Source organism: Elephantulus edwardii, unplaced genomic scaffold, assembly GCF_000299155.1.
Source record: "Elephantulus edwardii isolate Elephantulus edwardi_28Jun2011 unplaced genomic scaffold, EleEdw1.0 scaffold00283, whole genome shotgun sequence".
Taxonomy (NCBI): Eukaryota; Metazoa; Chordata; class Mammalia; order Macroscelidea; family Macroscelididae; genus Elephantulus; species Elephantulus edwardii.
In genome coordinates this window covers 3,096,808-3,117,356 of record NW_006400033.1, presented here as the reverse complement: position 1 = coordinate 3,117,356, position 20,549 = coordinate 3,096,808, and the positions used below count along the sequence as shown (strand labels likewise).

Here is a 20,549-nt window from a genome sequence, read left to right as displayed (position 1 = left end):
CACTGTACCAGTCTTGAGGAGGGCCGGTGCCCAGCATCCATCCTGGGTGAGGGAATCCATTCGTTCAGGCTGTGGAAGCCTCATGGAGCTGCAGTGACTGTGCGGTGCAGCGAGGGCTCTGCAGGGGGGGCGTTGGGAGCCACGAGACTCACCCATTTCTCCTTGGGAATCCTTGAATTCCTGTTGTTGAGCCTCGATCTTCATTGAGGGTCAGTCATCACCTGTTTAAGTGTTCAATTATTAATAAGCTGAAGTCTGTGGAAGGCCATAATGGCCCTGCTTTAAGTGGTTCGCTGTTCCCACAGCTCACCACGCTGTCTCTGCCTCTGCCGCCATCTTGGATCTCTCTGCATTTCATTATCTTTAATAGTGCTATCTAGCCTAGTGGCAAGAAGCTGTACTGAAATCCTGAAGACACACGATTTGAGATCACCAGCTGCCCTGGGGGAGAAGGATGAGTAATCTCCTCCCATATGGCGATTAACTGTCTCTGAAAAACCACCAGAGGGTCAGCTATGGGTCGGTTATGACTCTATGGTACACAACAACAGCAACAAGTTTGAAGTTAGATTGCTGTTATTGTTATGTGCCATTGAGTCACCTGCAACTAATAGCGAACCTATGTACAACAGCCTAACTAAATTCTGCCCTATCCTGTGCCAATATCACTATCTCTTACACACCTACCCCCATTACCCCAGTCACTGAATCAATCCATCTCATCGAGGGCCTTCCCCTCCTGTGCTGTCCCTCCACCCTACCAAGCATGATGTCCTTCTCCAAGGACTGGTCCCTCCTTGCAACATTTCCAAAGTATGTCAGATAAAGATCCAGAATCCTTGCTTCTAAAGAGTAGCCTGGCTTCACCCTCTGTTGGACAAACCTCTTCATTTTCTTAGCAGTCGATGGTATATTCAATACTCTTCTCAGTGCCACAGCTCAAAGGCATCAATTCTCCTTCTATCATCCCTAGTCATTGTCCAGCTCTCTGATGCATAACAAGTGATTGCAAAGATTATGGTCTGTATCAGGCACACCTTAGTCTCCAGACTGACATCGTTGCACTTCAGTACTTTAGAGAGGTCTCTGACTGCAGACTTTCCCATCGCAATTAGCCTTTTAATTTTCTGGTTGCTGGTGCCAATAATTCTGACTGTGGAGCCAAGCAAACTAAAACTGTGAACAATTTCAATCCCTTCACCATCCATCATGATGTTGCCAATCAGACCAGTGGTGAGAATCTTTGTCTTCTTGACATTGAACCTCAGTCCATACTGAAGGCTGCAGTCCTTGACCCTCTGCAGCAAGCACTTCAGGTCCTCCTCAGTTTCAGCAAGCAGGGTTGTGTCATCTGCATAACGCAGATTGTTGGTTATTCTTCCTGCAATCCTGATGCCATACTTAGCCTCCTAGTCTAAAATAATGCCATCATTCCTTAGATCCTCAATCATTTATGGTATTAGAAGTGCTGGATCATTTATGCATAAGGTGCAAAGAATGCCAGATTTTTCTTTGGTCGTAACCTTCTATCTAGCATCGTTTATTGGTTATTTGAGATATAAAATGAATGACAACCTCGTAGGAGCAATAGTTAGAAAACACGCCACGGGTAGGAAATGATCTTAGCTACTCCTTGAATTGGGCCTGGGATAAAAAAACAATTCATCCAAGGAGAAGGTGAATTTATAATAAAGTTCAATAGTAGTGAGAATTAGACACATTTACAAATTTCACTCATGTGAAATATAAATTAATGTGCCTCTTTATTCTCCATAGCCAGTGTTAAAGATCTACCAAGATCACAAGAAGCCAGAATACAAAGAAAGAATCTCTTTGGGAGTTCTAAAACCTCCAGTGCCCACGAGAAAAAGTTACACTGAGTCTGCTCAGTTTCCTGAATCTCAAGATGATGTGGAGAAAAAGCAGGTGTAGTATTCAAATAATTGATTATATAGCATTATAAGTATATTTTAATACATAAAAAAGCAGCAACATTTTTATCACCTTGCATAACAGGCTTGGGGAATATAATATTTCTTAGTATTCTCTATATAATGCAAACTTGGACTGTAAAGGAAAATCATAAAGGGGATTTTCAACATCTGTACATTGTCTCATTGTCTTCTAACCTTTTCTTTGGTGTTAAAAAAACTACGTGTGTTTTTTAAAAAAAAACAAACAAACTAGGTGGTATTTTTTTATGTTGCAAAAGTCATGTGAAATTTTCATCATTACTTTTAAAAAAGGCAGTCATTAAAGGCCTTGTGGAAAGCAATAAAACACAGAAGCTTTGAAAGACAAAGCTTGAAAAGCTTTGAAAGAGTTTTTGTTGCTCATGAGAATTATTGTGAAGACGGTTGCCTGTAAAGAAAGGCCTATCACTAGAGAAAAGGTTTGGTTTTCTAATAGCAATTCCTTGAGATAAATTTAGAATAAAAATGTAACAGTGATTTTTTTTTTAGTAACAAAGAAAGCAGGAAGAAAACTTAAAGGCTTCTTATAATTAAGAAATAATGACATCAAATTAGTTTGTGTATCAGAGAGGAATATTATAAGTGTTTTACTTTATATAATATATGCCTTAAAATGAGAAAATAAAACAAACCCTTATCCAAGACCTTGAGAATATGTTAGTGCATAAATTTAGTTGTTGTTATTGTTAAGTGCCATCGAGTCATAGGCGACTCATAGCGCCCCTATGAACGAAAGTCCTCAACACTTGCATTACTTTCATCCTTTCTCCAGATTCATAAGGTTTCCAGTTGGAAAGTATTATGGAAGTGGGTGCTACTCCTGCTTCCAAGCTTGTTTTAATCAGAGAGCACCACCAAACACTGTCAGCCATGGGTAACCATTGTCGTGTTTGACACATCAGTGTCACAGTGTTCAGCTTCACAACAACCACAAGTTACTTCTGTACGGCAAGTGGACACACCAGGGCTATACGACCTAGAAGAATGTTTGACCAAAAACAATTACAAACAGGCCCGAGAGCCGCAGATTAGAGTCACGCTACCTTTGACTTGGTAGCATCACTTTCAGTTCACTAAGCCAACTGGTCACTCTCTGTGTTGTTAAGTGCCATCGAGTTGTAGGCAACTCATAGCGACCCTATGAACAAAAGTCATAAGCAAAATCACATCGTCTGCTGAGTGTAGTGAGGCTGGTCCTGACTCTCAGTGACCCAGTGCCTGCAGACAAGGTAGAAACTACCTGATTGACCTGTTCTCACAGCCTTTGCTGTGCTTGAGCCCATTGTAGCTCAGTGTGATAATCCACCTAGTGATTTAAATGATCTGAAATATATGTGCCGATGAAATGATGTAGTCCCCTTACTGAAGAGATATTTTACTTAGAATGCAGAAAAAGTTTTAAAAGGATAATTCAGTAAGAGGAAATCCAGTGTTTTTTGTTAAACCGTTACGACTCCATGCTCGTAAATATGCTTTGGTGGCCTAATCTGTAGGGAATTGCACTGCTAACTGAAAGCGGTACCTCTTAGGAGGTTCGAATGCACCAGTAGCTTCTCAGAAAGAAGATGTGCAGACTGTGTCTGAAACACAATCTCTGAAACTCAGTGGAGGGTCAGCTCTGAGTCTGTTCAGAATTGATGGCAATGAGAGAGATCAAGATCATCCTTATTGTAACATAGTGACAGACAATGTGCATTTTTTTCTGTTTCTGAGTATTTTCAGGAGTACCAACTGTTTCACATGAGAGAACACCACAGCTGCATCCCTAGCCAATCAGTGAAAGAAGCACTTTATTTTGTTAATTCAAAGATGTGTTTCCTTCCATTTTTGTAGCATTAGACACAGCACTTGAACTTCTAGGCTTCTCCTTTCATATTTATGTTTTGATAGGGCGTATTTCATTGGAGACTGAGAATACAAAGTGTTTAAAGAAGTTGTTTCACAGAGTTTGTGATAATCAAGTTTACGGCAATCAACCCTATCAAAAAACCCTATCAGGTATACTAAAAGTTACACCAATAGGAATTAAATTAAATCATTTTTCAACAAAGCCTGTATACTATTTTTTAAAAAAAACAAACCAAACAATCAAGCAACACTACTGTTGAGTCAGTTTGAACTCATCATGACCCTGCAGTCCAGTGTAAAACTACCCGAAGCATTTCCAAAGCTGGAAATCTTTCAAGAGACACACTGACTCAACTTTCTCCCAAAGACTGCCTGTTAGGTTGAATTGCCTGCCTTTAAGTTAATAGGGAGCTCTGGTGGTTACAAGTAAGAAGTTATGTTGTCGACCCAAAGGTATGTGGTTTGAATCCATCACCTGCTCTGTAAGAGAAAGATGAGCAGTCTCTTCCTGTGATTTACTGCCTTTGAAAACCTGTTGGAGGGTCAGCTATGGGTTGGTTCCAAATCAACAATATGCAATAAGTTGATAGCCAAATCCTTATCCACTGCACCACCATGGCTCCTTATATTTATAATGTTATTTTTATTATTGAGTCAGAACTGACTCATAGCCGACCCTCAGTGGGTTTTCAGCAGCAGTAAATCTCACATGAGGAGATTGCCCATCCTTCTCCCTGGAAGGAGCTGGTGAATTTGAACCTCATGGCATTAAAGCACAGCTTTTTTTTTAATTGGTTTGCTTACAGAGATCAATATGCATTGCATTTCATCCTATTCTTCATTCAAACCGTGTTTCAGACAATCATTCTCATGCATCTTATTTCATAAGATTAATCACCATTGGACCTTGCCCATCATTACCCCCTATTTTTTTGCCTGAATCCTTCCCCTTTCCTTGCCCCACCCACCAAACTGTGCAACCCTGTGGTTTCACCTCTACCTATACTTACTCCTCTGCTCTCACACCTTCGACCCCTGTGAGTTCTTATACATATTTTAATAGTTGTCCTATTTTTACAATAATGGTCTTATGCAGCATAGCTTCTTATCACTAGGCCACCAGAGCTCCATGGAATATAGATTTTTCAGTAAGGTTCTTAGGCAATTCATATGCATATTTGAATTTGAGAGGCCCTGGTGTAGTAGTTAAAGAGCTCACCTACTGATTGAACCATCAGGGGAAAAGATGGACAGTCAGCTACCTAAAAATTTACAACCAAGAGAAACTACAGGCAGTAGTTCTGTTGTTGGTGTCTGGTGCCATCGAGTCAGGTACAACCCACAGTGACTCTGTGAGCAGTGACGTTGAACCCTGTCCTATCCTGTGCCATCCTCACCATCACACACTTGAGCCCATTGACAGAAAATGCCAATCCATCTACTTGAGGGTCTTCCTCTTTTAGACTGACTCCCCTTTCCCGAGCATGATGTTGTTCTCCAGTGGCTGACCTCTCTTTACAACATGCCTGAAGTATGTGAGGTGGCAGCAGTTTGACTCTACCCAATTGGGCTGCTGAGCCAGGGACTACTTGATGGCAGAGGGCATACAAAATAGGCAATACATAAAAGGTTAATAAAATATATCCTTCTATATGGCTATTGCACAGAGATTGCAAATGCTTGATGTAAGCATTGCTCTCACAGGTTTATTAGGAATTCTTATAATACCTGTGTAAGACCATGTTCATTGGAATAAAGTGAGATTCTCACAAGGAGCTTAGGAAGTGGAAGCCACACTCGGTGAATGTAGAGCCACCAAGCCAAAAGAGTGATGATGTTAACTGGATGTAGAAAACATTGATATGGGTATGTTGATATGTGCATCGATATGTCTGTTGAGGCTGTTTTTCTTGAAGGAGCTGAATATACTTAAGGAAGGAGTACTGACATTGCTTAACAATGTTTTGAACAAAATATTCAAAAATTCACTGCTGGTGGAGTGTAAAATAGTGTAACTGCTATGGAAGGCAATTTGGTGCTTTGTCAGAAAGTTAAAAGTAGAAATACCATTTGACCCAGCAATGTCACTACTAGGAATGTACTCTAAAGAAGTCATAATTGCCTTTCAAACAGATATATGTACATCTGCATTTATTGCTGTATCGTTTATAATAGCAAAGAGATGGAGGCAAGCCAAGTGCCCATCACCAAATGAGTGGATAGAAAAACTATGGTATATTCATACGATGGAATATTATGCAGCACTGGAAAACAATGAACTCATAAAACATTATACAACATGGGTGACCCTGCAGGACATTATTCTGAATGAAATATTTCAATCACAAAGGGATAAACACTGCATAGCACCACTGTTATAAAGCAGGTCTGACATGAGGGTTTGGGAGGAGTAGAGGATAAGAATGGATAGATAGGAAAATTGCTCCAGAGGATGTCCTTGGCTGTAATGGCCACAGAAGTAGATCTTCAGGTCTTTGTCCTATGGAGCCACTGAGTGGGTTCAACCCGGTAAATTTTCAGGTAGCAGCCAAGCACATAACTGTCTGGACCACCAGCATCCTGTGTTGTGCACACAGCCCCACTGGCCTTGAGCAGATTCCAACCATGCGGACCCGTGGGACAGAGAACTGCCTCGCATTTCCAAGGCTGTACGTCTTCATGGAAGCCGACCTTCTCCCACAGTAACTGGTGTGTCAGGACTGATGACCTTTCAGTGAACAGGCCAACACTTAACTGATGTGTCACCATGTGTCTCATGCATGGGAACAATTTTTTTCATAGAAGCTGAGTCAGAATCTACTCATAGCTGACCTTTCCTTGGGTTCCTGAGGCTGTAATCTCACAGCTCATCTTTCCCCCTCAGAGCCACTGGTGGATTTTAACTGCTAGAAGGGCACTGCCACTAGGTCAATAGTGCAACTTCATACAAACTAGATCTTTGTAAAAGGAAGAAGAGAAGGCAAGCAGGCACTTTTACAGCTAGCCCTAACCAAATGCCTTTCTCTAATTTAATGACAAGAGCTTTATTTTGCTCCTCTATTTTCAATCCCAGAGGCTGAAACTCCATGGAGGCATGAACTTGACTGCTGCAGGGCAGGCCAGTTCTGCAGAGTGTAGCTCTCTGCTCTGTTCTCTAGCCCTTAAGTCCTCTGAGAAATGGAGACTGCCCTTGAACTCTACCTATCACCAGAGACTAATTTACAATACAATACAGTGTATGGTAGGGAGCTTGGGTGGCCTAGTGGAAGGGAAATTGTGCTACTCTACCAAAGGCTGGCAATCCAAATCCACCATCTATTCCACAGGAAAGAGGTGGGTAATCTCCTCCCCCTCAGAAAGTTTCAACTCTATGGCAATGAATGAGTGATTACCTACCAAACCTCTCTCCAAACCTGCCAGGTGTCACAGGTCAAGACCACCCCCAGTGTCTAGCCTGGTGTAGAGCATGAGGAACTGTGAGCTCTGGTGACCTGTGCCCAGAAATCCCATCTTCTCAAATGTGCTTCCCATATAGTTCACCCTCATCTGCTTTGTTCTTTACCATCTCTTGAAAATATTCCAGTTCCATCTTACATGCCAACCTCATGGCAGCATTGACAGCACGGATCACACCTTTGCTGGAAACATCAAGCACTCTTAGGGAGAAGTGCTCTCCCTGCTTCCAAATACATTTTCATCTTCTCCACTTTACACAACCTGCGGGACTAGAGAAGCCCCTCCAACTTAGGGAACTATACACATAACTGCCCTCCTGTTCCCAAGGCCCTCCTTGGGCCTCCCTGGAATTGCAGACAAGAAATCAAGATTCTAAGGGTTCTAATCACGCACTCCATCTGCTCCTGCAGAGACCTGCCCTGACAGCCTCAGTGTGGCCCGGCAAAGACTCCATGTCCAGATTCCTGCCTATGCTGGTCAGCGTGGCCTGTGTTGGACTTTAATGCTCACCATCTCACCAGAGAGAGAAACTAGACAAATATGTGAGCAGTAGGGTCCACACATCTGGGCAGAAAGAACCTAACCTAGATCCCATGGTTTTTTGTTTTGTTTTGTTTTTTACAGAGGTTTTGGATTTCCATTCATTCATTGCCGCAATTTTCTCCCTGCCCACATGGAATTGAGAAGAGTTTGGAATTGACTCAACAATACAGTAATTGTTTAGAAAAAAAAATACTGTTTATGATTGTATCTAAGACAAGATTTTGTTTTTATTTTAAAAAAAACACACTTTCAACATCAAAAATACATCTTACAGTCATTGGCCTATAAAAAAAAATATAATGAGGAAATGACATTGGGTGAAGAATACACAGGAACTGTGTAATTTCTTACAATTACAAATATTTGTTGTTGTTGTTATATGCCATCGAGTTGCCTGTGACTCATAGCAAGCCTATGTACCACACAGCCCTAACCCCTGCTCTATTTTGTGCCAAACCACTGTCTCCGACACACCTAACCCCATTACCTCAGTCACTGAATCAATCCATCTCATAGAGGGTCTTCCTCTTCTGTGCTGTCCCTCCACCATCCCAAGCATGATGTCCCTCTCCAAGGACTGGTCCCTTCTTGCAACATGTTAAAGTATGTCAGATGAAGCTTCAGAATACTTGCCTCCAAGGAGCAGCCTAGTTTAACCCTCTATAATATGAAACTGTTCATTCTCTTAGCAGTCCATGGTATATTCAATACTTTTCTCCAACACCACAGCTCAAAGGCATAAATTCTCCTTCTATCATCCTAACTCGTTGTCCAGCTCTCTGATGCTAGTGATTGCAAAGACCATAGCCTGTATCAGTCGCAACTTCATTGCTCTTCAGTACTCTGGAGAGCAGAATTTCCCATTACAATATGTCTTTTAATTTTCTGGATGCTGGTGCCAAGTGTGTTAATTGTGGGGAGCCAAGCAAACTAAAAATGTTAACAGTCTCATTCTCTTCACTGTCTATCATGATGCTGCCAATTAGCCCAGTGGTGAGAATCTTTGTTTTCTTGATATTGAGCCTCAATCCTTATTGAAGGCTGTGGTCCTTGACTCTGTTATTGTCTCAAAATTTAAAACTTAACTAAAATGTCAGTAAGGAAAAAAAAAGCATCAAACAAGTTCCCATTTTGAAAGGGCACCAGATGAATTACAAGGGGTTGTTGTGTATCATAGTTAATTCTGACTAACTTCTGATAGAGATCCTGTAGAAAGTAGAATTGCTTCAGAGAGTCTCCTAGACAGTCGTTTTGGAAGTGGATTGCTAAATCTCTTCTGCTGGTGAGTTCAAACTGCTGATTCTAAGTTGCAATCAACTAAACAGCAACACCATAACAACAACATATTCAAAAGAGTGACCAAAAAAATGATGTGATTACATTTTTTTCAATGATTGCTAAATAAGTTTAAAGACAACTGTGTAAAAAAAAAAGAATTAAAATGCTGTGCGAATAAAGTGCCTACTCTGAAGATAAAAAAAATGGATAGATAATGAACATTTCACTAGAATAGATGAAGGAAAGAATTGTTTAAAAGGAATATATGATTAAGAGAATAAGAGGTATATTGCAAAGAGGACTGAGGGAGAGGGAGGTAATTGTGCAACAATCAATACATATTTTAAAAACCAAAACAAGTGAACTGGGGTAGGGGGAAGTAAGGGAGGGAGAGGGAGTAACATATGTGCAATAAGGAATAAATGAAAAATCTTACTTTTCTGTAAACTTTCATTGAAATCACAAATAAAATAAAATTAATTTTAAAAAAATCAGTTCCAAGTGCTTGCTTCTGGGATCTAGATATCTCATGCAGTGTGATAATTAGCCCTTTTAAGTAATAAGTTTGTAATGTTTTTATAGCTTCATTTTCTTTGGGTTTTTTCCCTGGAAATTATTTTATTTTAAATGTGGAATGTTTTGTTTTATAGATACAGAAGCCCTCTCTTGATGTGTTCTCTCCCTTTCTACCTAAACTGCCTCGTATCCAAAAGGCTAGCACTGCAGGCTTACCTGAGCACGTTTTTCACGAGCGGGAAGAGGTTATTAAGGCCAACATCCGTGATCCCTTGCAAATCATTAAAATAATCCGTGAAAATGAAAACCTTGGATTTTTTTACATGGTTTCTGCAGTGGCAAGGTCCTCCATTGAATATGACACATATAACCTGAAGTGAGTTCCCTTTTATGAAGCAATTTATTTAGCACTGAAAACTGTAAATAAAATTGCATGCATAATTCATAAGTGATTCTGCACTAAAGGCAGATGTAGTAAAAATGATTTGGGTCCTTTGAAATGATAAATGGACTAGAATCACAATCCTTAATTTTCTATTTACCTTTTCTTTCTTTATGCACATATACCCTCTTTATGGAGTAGTGCACTTCTATTCTGCTCTCATACACTTATATAATATACTGCCATTTGGTTTTAATCTGTTTTTTTCTAACATATTTTGGAACTCCGTGATTACTGAGAAAAGAAAATGGCAATGAATAGCAAATAGATGACACCTGATTTCTTTCACATTCCTTATCAGCCTTCCTTTATAGAGTAGTATCTTCTTTCTGCCATAACACAAGTCCCACAACTGGATTTTGAGAAGTAGATATTTATTTTCTCATAGTTGAGGCGGCTAGAGACTCAAATCCAGGCACAGAATTCGAGAAGACTGTCACTGGGAAGTTCTCTTGCAGTGGCTATGTTAACAGATTTTCCTTGGTGAACTTCGAGTGGCAGTTACCACCTCCTTCATTTGTGCTTGCTTCAATATGCCTCCCCTCTTCTTTTTTTATTTTCTTTTTCCCCCCTCTTCTTTTAAAATCTCAAAAGTGAGTAAGTTTCAGAGAAACCCTATACTCCCCCTTGCTCCCAAATGGTATTATATACACAGTTATAGGGATTAGGATTTCAACATATTTTAGGGGACACTGTTTGATCCATAACAATTAGAAATTGGAATTTTTAAGGTACTCTGAAATTATGATATTATTATTATTATTATTATTATTATTAATGAATAATATTCACATGCATGAAGAGTGCAGCATCCAGATTGGAGGGAGACTCATCAATAACCTGCATTATAAAGATGAAACAATGGTGCTGGCTGAAAGTAAGGAGAGCTTGAAGCACTTTCAGAAGATAAGGGAATGCAGCCTTCAGTATAAATTGCAACTCAATGTTAGGAAAACAACGATTCTTACCACTAGACTGATAGGCAATGTCATGGTGGATGGAAAAGAGATTGAAACTGTCAACGGCTTCATCATACTTGAATCCATAATTAACACCCTTGGTACTAGCTCTCAGGAAATAAGGTGATGCATTTGAACTGGGAAAATCTGCAGTTAAGGATCTCTCCAAATTATTGAGGAGTGGCGATGTTAGTTTGAGAACTTAGATGCATCTGATTCAGGCCATAGTCTTTCATATTGCTTGCTATACATCTGAAAACTGAGCAATGATTAAGGATGACAGGAAAAGAATTGACACCTTTGAGCCGTAGTGTTGGAGAAGAGCACTGAACATTGCATGGATGTCCAAGAGAACAAAGATTATGTCTTAGAGAGGGTACAGCTAGAGTGTTCTTTGGAGGCAAGAATGCTGAGACTTCACCTCACATACTTCACATGTTGATAAGAGGGGTTATTCCTTGGAGGACATGATGCCGGGAAGGGTGGAGTGTCGGGGAAGGTGAGGAAGACCCTCAAGCAAGTGGATTGACATGATGATGGCTGCAATGGGCTCTTGTGTGTCAGAAAGTGTGAGGATGGCACAGGACAGAACAGGGTTCAGGTCTTTTATTCATTAGGGTTACTTACTATCAGTCATACTAGACTCGGAGGCAAGTAATAACAATATGCTTTCTGTATATTGTTTTAAGACAATTTTGTTGCTGGAATAATTAGAAGATCCACATATGTGAGTTTGTAATTGTTTTAATGGTTAGCTCAGTAGGTATAAAACCAAACTCATTGCTGTCAAGTTGAATCTGCCTCAGAGTGACCCTCCAGGCCAACAGAGACCCCTCCACTTCCCATACTGTTTGCAAGGCTGTGATCTTTACAGAGGTTGACGGCTACATTTTCCTCTTGTGGCTGTTAGGCTCGAGCCACCAACCTTTCAGTTAAGGGTGTGCCAGTTAACCTCTTTGCCATCAGTGGTTGTTGGAACAACCTTAGTTTCACCCTAATGCTTGCTTAGTGGTAAAGAGTTCTTCTGCAAACCAAAGATGTGCGGTTCAAATCCACCAACTACTCCACTAGAGAAAGATAGGCAGTCTCCTCACATGTGATTTCCAGCCTCTGAAATCCCACTGCAGAGTCAGCTATGGCCAGTCCTGACTCAGTGGGACATAACAACAAATCTCATTGATCAGTACAGTTAAGTCCCCAGGACTGGATCAGTATGTGGAATTTGTGTTATGTAAATATAAAGGAATTCCACATCACCTTACTGTTTCACCTGTACATTGAATCTCGCTAGGTCCCTGCTGAAGTCACCTGCTTCTGAACTCTTTCCTTCCTGGGCTCCCTCACGCACAGTTCAAAGAGGGCTATGATCAGCTTGGTTTAATTTATGGAAAACAGTATACATTTGAAATTAGCAAACTGATTACAAATGTGATAAAATCTTTTTGAGCTAGCTAGAAGGCCAACTGTTCTTTGAAAGCAGTCTACCCTCTTCTTATGTATTCAACTTAAATATTTTATTGTTTTTGCTGTTGTTGTTGTCGTGCTGTCAAGTCAGTCGCCTGCATCTCATAGCGACCCTATGTATAATACTCCTAAACCCTGCTTTATCCTGTGCCAATCATATTGCCTCTGACACACCTATCCTTATTACCCTAGTCACTTATCTCATTGAAGTTCTTCCTCTTTTGTGCTGTTTCTTTACCTTCCCAAGCATGATGTTCCTCTCCGAAGGATTGGTCCCTCCTTGCAACATGCCCAAGGTATGGCAAATGAAGCTTCAGAATCCTTACCTCCAAGGAACAACCTGGTCTCACCCTCTCTGGAATGAACGTGTTTGTTTTCCTAGCAGTTCATGGTATATTCAATACTCTTATCCATCATCACAGCTCAAAGGCATCAATTCTCTTTTTATCATCCCTCATCATTGTTCAGCTTTCTGATGCATAGCAAGTAATTGCGAAAACTATGGCCTGTATCAGGTGCACCTTAGTCTCTAGATTGACCCTGAAGAGGTCCCTGACAGCTGACTTTCCCAATGCAATTTATCTTTTAATTTCCTGGCTGCTGGTACCAAGATTGCTGATTGTGGAGCCTAACAAATGGAAGCTATTAACAGTCTCAATCTCTTCATTGTCTGTTTTGATGCTACCAATTGGCCCAGTGGTGAGAACTTTTGCTTTGTTGATGTTGAGCTTTAATCCATATTTAAGGCTGCAGTCCTTGACCTTCTGCATCAAGAACTTAAGGTATTCCTCAGTTTCAGCAAAATACTTTATCTTTTCTAGAAATGTTTTATTCCTTCACAATATAAAGTAGTGCAGCTGTTTAATTTTGTATTGAATACATGCCAAATTTATCCCCAATTCATTTATTCACAGAATTGTAAGCTATGAGAACCTCAATAAAAATGACTACTATACTATTAGTCCGAAGGCAGTCACACACATTTCAAGTGGAGAAGTTGAATATATAGAGCTTGAGCGATGGGAACAGGAATATCTATACCACCAAAAACTCACAAAGATTCCTATATTTTCACTTTTCCGGAAATGGAAGGCTTTTTATGTGTGGAAGAAGAATGTCCGCTCCAAGAAAATTACTGCATGCCGAGATTCTCTAAAAATTAATTTGTTCATTGTTAATGAAGTAAGTATTTATTAATTCTCTTTTCAACTAATTCACCCACAGGGGAAAAAAAGACATATGCATATATTACAAGTGTTGGTGTAGACTGTCCCTGAAATAGAATATTTCTTCTTTTTATAGGAGTTCACTATTTCATTCTGGCTTTTTACTTCTCCGGCAGTCTTGTGATATTTCTACACTTTAAGTGGGTTGCAAAATGCAAAGTAGAAGGAAAGAATTGCACAGGGTATCTTTGATTAGATGCAGTCTTAAAGTCTAAAAGTTTGTTTTTGATCAGAGAACTTGTATAGCCTTTGGGACAGGTAGACTAGCTACATTTACCTCTCGGTGTCTTTGACACTCTGGACTTTATGAACTAAGGTAATTTTATGATCTTGTATTCAAGAATCAATACCTCCCAGTATATGTGTTCCTCTATCATAGAAAATGTTACAATATTTGTTTTAGAGAAGGAGGTGATTATGGAAAATAACGGTTGAAAACTTTGTGACTGTATTTGAAATTACACTTTGTGTTAGCAGTTTTCTGCATTAGCCCCAGGAGTGAACTGGAGTCACCATTACTATTATGCTTAGGGTCCTGGTGCCTCACTTGTCTATTTCTGTGATTACAGAGTCATCACTCTATCAGGTCTGAAGACTTCAGTTTGCTTTTTGCTGTTGTATCCTTCACTTGGAACATATTAATTTTGTAAAAAGAGTGCTTTGCACTGATGTGGGAGTGGAGACATATGCCTTCCACTAACTCCACAGGGGACAGTGTCCATCCAAAACACCCACCACACAGAACTGGTTCCTATGAGGCTGGATGTGCCTCATGCTCTCTGCACCTGCTTCCATCAATTCTAGTACCAACCATCCTTCCCAGGGTTTTGTTGCTTCGCTGCTGAATCTGATAGTCCAAAGCATGGCCATGTAGAATGTATGTGTCATACCCATGATGATAGGCTTTATTAGATAAAGTAGCAGGTTATAATTATTCAATCAGGTTAACTTTTTGGGTGTGCAAGCAGATCCATTTACTTTAATCACCAAGGCTTCAGACTCATGATACAAAGCTTTCTTAACCCTGCCTATTATGGTCTTGCCTCCTTCCCCCCTGCCCTGCTTTATCATCCAGCAAACTTGGGCAAAGGCTCTGGCCTCTAGCTCCAGCTCCATGGGTCAGCAGCCATTCTTAGCTTTGTGTCACTTTAGTCTCTAGTTTGTTGCTATTGTCGGCCCCTATTCTATGTTTACTCTCATCTAGGTCCCAGTCTGAGCTGTCCAGGAATCTCTGGTCCAATTGCACACATGCTGGACTCTGATTCTTCTCTCTTGCTAGTAGTGAGATTCTCATTTGCTTTCACAGAACTTGCTGAATTTAAACCGAGTGTGATGGCAAGGCTGACCAGTCCCCTCATCAGTAGTCTACAAACTTGTTTTCATGTTGCCCCTAAAAGGTGCTGTTTACCTCATTCACATTAGTCTAGTGTCACGCAGCCATGTGGTGAAAGTCAAAACTAAGTAAGTCATTTGCACAGTTGAACCCTTTACACTATAGTCTAGAAGACTAACTATGCCAGACATTCACGAAAGGAGAAAAAAAGGAATATGGGAAGAGTATTGAACTTGCCAAGAGAACAAACTGGTTTGTCCTGTTAAACAAGCTGCTCCTTGGAGGCAAGAGTTTTGAAGCTCCATCTGAAATACTTTGGGCATGTTGCCAAGAGGGAACAGTCCTTGGAGAAGGACATCATGCTTGGAAGGGTGGAGGGAGAACACAGGAGAGGAAGACCCTGATGAGGCCAATAACTAGAAATAATGAGGGTAGCTGTGTCAGAGACAGTGAGATTGACTCAGAATAGGACAGAGTTCAGAACTATTGTGCATAGGGTCACTATGAGTTTCAGGTGACTTAACAGCACACAACAACAACCATCACCACAAAAAAATATATTAGTGCAAAAAATATGTAATAAGATGTTCATCTCAGGTCATTAATCCTATTCAGCTTTCTAAGTTGTGTAAAATTCAGTTCTTAAAAGAACATCAAACTCAACCCTTAGACCTCAAATTTCATTTAGATTCTATCCATCATCTTAAACTATTTTTCCTTCTTTAGAATAAAATTTAACCATTTTCCATCTTTTACCACATTTTAAGAACTATTTTTTATAAATTTGTACTGGTTGTGTGAAGTGGTTCTTCTGTATTTAAATTTAAATTGTCTCTATCAGTCCTGAAGATTTATCCTCTCTTTTTGCTATGCCAAGGTATGCTTTTCTCTCAGTCCACCATTCAAATAGTAGTCTAGCAATAGTAGTATCTATTCAGTCTAGCAAATGCTTATCTGAACAGCTGTGGTCTTTAGAAGTGCCTTTCCTCTTTGGCTGGCTGTAGCCCCTAATGTTGCCTCACTTCCCCATGCATCACTGGTTTTCAGGCTCACAGTTTCCCTGGCGGTTCTTTTCCAAGTAGTTTGTTGCTTGTCTGTAGGGAGTATGCACAACTTTATTTTCATTTAAGTACCATATGCAGGTTCCAGGACTTTCTCCACTGTAGAGTCTACCCTCTAAAACTCTTACTCAGTGACCCTGAACTTCACCATCCATGTCCTCAGATGACCTTCAGAGTGAAGTCTCTGTGTAGATTGTCCCCTGTCGTCACTGCAATCCAGAAAGTGCTTCCCAGCAGAAAGCCTGCATAATTTTGTATTTTATCTTATTTGCTTTTCTTCTCTCAGGGATTCCAATTCTGTGTCACCTGTTTTCAAAGCTTTGAAAAGTTGTTTCCTGTATTTTGTGAGGTAATTTTTGTCCATTATAATGTGGGTTTATTAGAAATTGATTTTTCAGCTGTAAAATAACCATACATACCTGGGAGAAATCTTATTCACATTTTCTGTGCAGCTGAATTTGCTTTCTGGTACTTACGAGAGCTTTTGCATCTACTTTTATAAGAAATACTCTTCCTCAATTTTCTTGTTTGTTTGCTTTTGGTATCAGGAGAAATTATTCCATAGGATGATTCAGGAAGTAATCCCAAATCTTCTATACTTTGGAAGAGTTTGTAAACAATTGGTATTAATATTTCTTCAAATAGTTGGTAGAATTGACCAGTGAAGCTATCCTGGACTATGCCTACATTTTATAAGTGTTTCCTAGACCCCACATCTCAGAGCTACACTTTTTTCCTAGACTCTGGTATGTGTTCAGTATTAGTTTCCTAATACTATTGATGTGCCACATGATTTTAATGTTAGGTACCTCTTGGTCTTGCATGTTGACTAGTAACAGGTGAAACACATGGTACATCTCATATCATTTTCAGTTATTGCTCACGTTCACTCACTGTCATTTATTTTTTCTTTGCAATAAAAATTCTTCTATTTTTTTCATTTCAATCAGTAATTGCTTTATAGACAAGGTGTCTCTTAATTTCATAGTTATTTAATGCTTCCTTTGCCAGAATATCCTGTACTGCCTGACTTTGGCTATTATATTCATAGTAATTAATTGAATATTTTTTTCTTAATATATTAGTCTCCATACTTTGGCCTCTTTCTTACCACATCAGTTTCTCATGTGATGGCGCATATGACTATGGAACTTCCTGATGTTTCTCACAACATACTTTTCACTTAGCACCTTTATTTCTTATTACATCTTTTTTTTTTGTACCAAGTCAATACATAAAGCACTATTTCATTGTTGGTCTTAATGTCTGTTCTTGTCTGGAAATTCTTGAAAAAGAGCTCAGTAATGTGTTATGTATAAGAGAGAAACAGGGTCATATATACAAGTAAATGAATGTAGAATTTTTATGTCATATAACAACATTTCCTTTGAGTAGACAAGGAGAAGTAAGAGTATACAACCTTAGAATGGTTTCCTTGCTACCTGTGCTTTCAAAGTAAGAAGCGTAGAACTTTGACTTCTTATGGCAACTTACAGAAAGATTGTGGCAGGGTAGATTACCCAATGTCCTCCCATGGACTGTCAAGAGAACAAACAGAGCTGTCTTGGAGAGAGTGCTCCTTGGAGGCAAGGATGGTGAAACTTTATCTCACACACTTCAGGCATGTTGTTAGGAGGGCCCAGTCCTTAGAGAAGAACATATACTATGCTTGGGAAATTGGAGGGTCAGTGTAAGTGAGGGAAACCTGCAACAAGATGGCCATGGTGGCGGAGATGGTGAGGATGGCACAGGAAGGGCAGGGTTCAGATCTGCCGTCCATAGGATTGCTGTGAGTTGTAGTCAACTTGATGGCACATAACAATAGTGTAGCTTAATTTTACAGATGTTTCCACTTGTTGTCTCAGCTCACTATGCAAGTCAGGTTCTTGATAACAAAGACACTCCTTTTGATAACTTGTTTTCTCACTGAAACTTTTTCATTGACTTTGGCTCTTTTGTGCATGGCTTTGTTCTTTGGACGAGCTTTCTATTAGCATCTTGTCTGGACATTGTGAAGTCCTCAAGGTGATATGGGAGAATCTTTATACCTATAAGCTAGACTTACTGACATCAAAACAAATGCCCAGTACATCGATAAGATTCTTGCCCTACATTTTATTTCCTAAATATATAATAAATATACATGTATTCAAATGGGAAAGAAATTGAGACAAATTAATTGGATATTTACACATGATAACATGTTTAGAAGTAATTTTAGAAGCATTCCTGCTTAATATATGCATTTTAGAGTTGTAGCTAAAGTTGACTTTCAGAGCTATTTATTGTTTAGAATAATTCTCCTGCTTCCCAAATATTTCTGTATTTTAAAAACACAGGGGTAGGGGAGAGGAAAGTGTGCATGAATGAATGTATGAAACCAATCTTTGTAAATCTTCACAAAAACAAACAAAACCTTCAAAACCCACAGGGTTATCTCTTTACTAAATCATACGTTCTTTTATCTCATTCAGTATTTGCGACCAGCTCTTCTTAAAATAAATGAATTGTGCTATCAGTTGAGTTTTATGAAACTTTTTCATATTGAAAGAGGGCATACCTACACCCTGAAGGAATTTAAGGCTGCACAAGTTGTAAAACTAGGGGAGGTAAGGAATTTTTGTCTGTAAGATTTAAGACTCCCTCCCCCACCACTGTTACTACCTCAGTGTGTTAATGATACCTATTCATCAATGTCTAGGTGACCAATCGCCTAGAAGAATTTCGAAATGAAGCAAAAGACGTGGTCAGGAAGGCTTGCCGAATGGCCCTGCATGCCGTGGGATTTGTTCCTGATGACTGCACATTAGAACCTAGTTCAAGTATGAAGGGAGAGGGAGTCCCGTAGATAGAAGTGGTGGTTTCCTGAAAGAGGAGCTTTTCAAATTCTACTTTTTATAAGTTGGAATATTGATCTACTTTTTCAGTTCTTCCAAAATTTTGCTTGACATGTTACAAATTTAGTGTGCATTGTGGGGACAAACATTGCTTTTTTTCTTGCATTACTTGTACATGTACTAATATTTCTAAACTGGCTCTAATTTGAGCACAAAACCTTGTTTCATAAACATTTATAAACATTTGTAGTGGACTCATAGCCTCTGCTTAAAGGTATGCCTAGTCTCTCAGTAGAGATAATTGTTGATGTTACATGCTGAATCTCTAGCATATTTTCAAAGGCAGTAAAATGCATGAGAGATTGCCCATCTTTCACTCACAGAGTAACTGATGTAGGGTGGCAGGGCAGCTCTTGATCACTAAGCCACCAGAAGTCCCTAGGAGAAGACAATTGCTATGGTTGTGTACTACAGAGTTAGAATGCACCCACAGCTGACCTCCAGTAGGTTTTCAGATACCGTTAATCTCACAGGAAGAGATTGTCCATCTTTCTCCCGCAGAGCTATTGGTGGATTAAAACTGTGTACCTTTAACAGCTTGCTTGGTTCCGCAGTCAACACTCTTAGCACCAGCAGTCAAGAAATCAAAATACAAATTACAATGGGAAAATTTACTGTCAGGGACTTCTCCAGAATGTTGAAGAGCAGCAATGCCAGTCTTGAGACTGAGGTGCACCTGATCCAAGCCATGGCCTTTGCAATTACTTGCTATACATCAGAGAGCTGGACAATGACTGAGGATGATACAAGAAGAACCAATGCCTTTGAATTGTGTTGCTGGAGAAGAATATTAAATCTATTATGGACTGCCAAGAGAACAAACCGCTCTGTCCTGGGGAGGGTGAAACTAGGTTGCTCCTTGGAGGCAAGGATTCTGAAGCTCCATCTCACATACTTGAGTATATTGCTAGCAGGGACCAGTCCTTGGAGAAAGTCATCATGCTTGGAAGGGTGGAAAAGAAGATCCTGAATAAGATGAATTTACTTAGTGACTAGAGTAGTGGGATGGATATGTTGGAAACAATGAGATTAATTCAAGATTGGACAGGGTTCAGAGCTATTGTACATACCACCACCACCTTTCTTTGGCAGCTCAATTCCATACCACTAAGCTACCAGAGCTCCCCAATAGAGATAATAAGTTTGCTAAAATTAAGGAACTAGAAAGGTCTGGTGGCTTAGTCTGAAAGGCAACACCTCTTGGTGGATGGACTCCACCAGCAGCTCCTCAGGAGAAGGATGGGCATTCTCCTCCCATGCAGTTTACACGCTCTCAAAAACCCACTGGAAGGCCAGTTATGAGTTGGCTCTGACTCAATAGCAGTGAATGAGATAGATCACAGGCTTGGCCCTAGTTGAACATGAGTTCTAGAAGATGACTCAATGCATGTGGAAAAGGGGCTAGTGGTATTTCCAGGAAAGAGGAGTGGAGTGGTATGTGTCTACAGATCAAACCCTCTCAAAAGAAAATTCATTATCCATAATTTTTCCTTGCGTTGAAATATTTTTCCTTTCTTTTTTTAAAAATATTTTTATTTATTTATTTTTCATTT

At 39.8% G+C, this 20,549-nt stretch overlaps 1 protein-coding gene across 1 annotated transcript in view; it reads left to right on the top strand.

The window, feature by feature from the left end:
• Positions 1 to 20,549, top strand: part of DNAH6 (dynein, axonemal, heavy chain 6) — a 383,600-nt gene that overhangs the window by 39,841 nt on the left and 323,210 nt on the right. Inside the window, exons 2-6 of the mRNA XM_006900399.1 lie at positions 1,777 to 1,926; positions 9,749 to 9,990; positions 13,394 to 13,661; positions 18,574 to 18,708; positions 18,801 to 18,921. Of these exons, the coding sequence (XP_006900461.1) occupies positions 1,777 to 1,926; positions 9,749 to 9,990; positions 13,394 to 13,661; positions 18,574 to 18,708; positions 18,801 to 18,921 (916 nt within the window). The remainder of the gene's footprint in view (positions 1 to 1,776; positions 1,927 to 9,748; positions 9,991 to 13,393; positions 13,662 to 18,573; positions 18,709 to 18,800; positions 18,922 to 20,549) is intronic.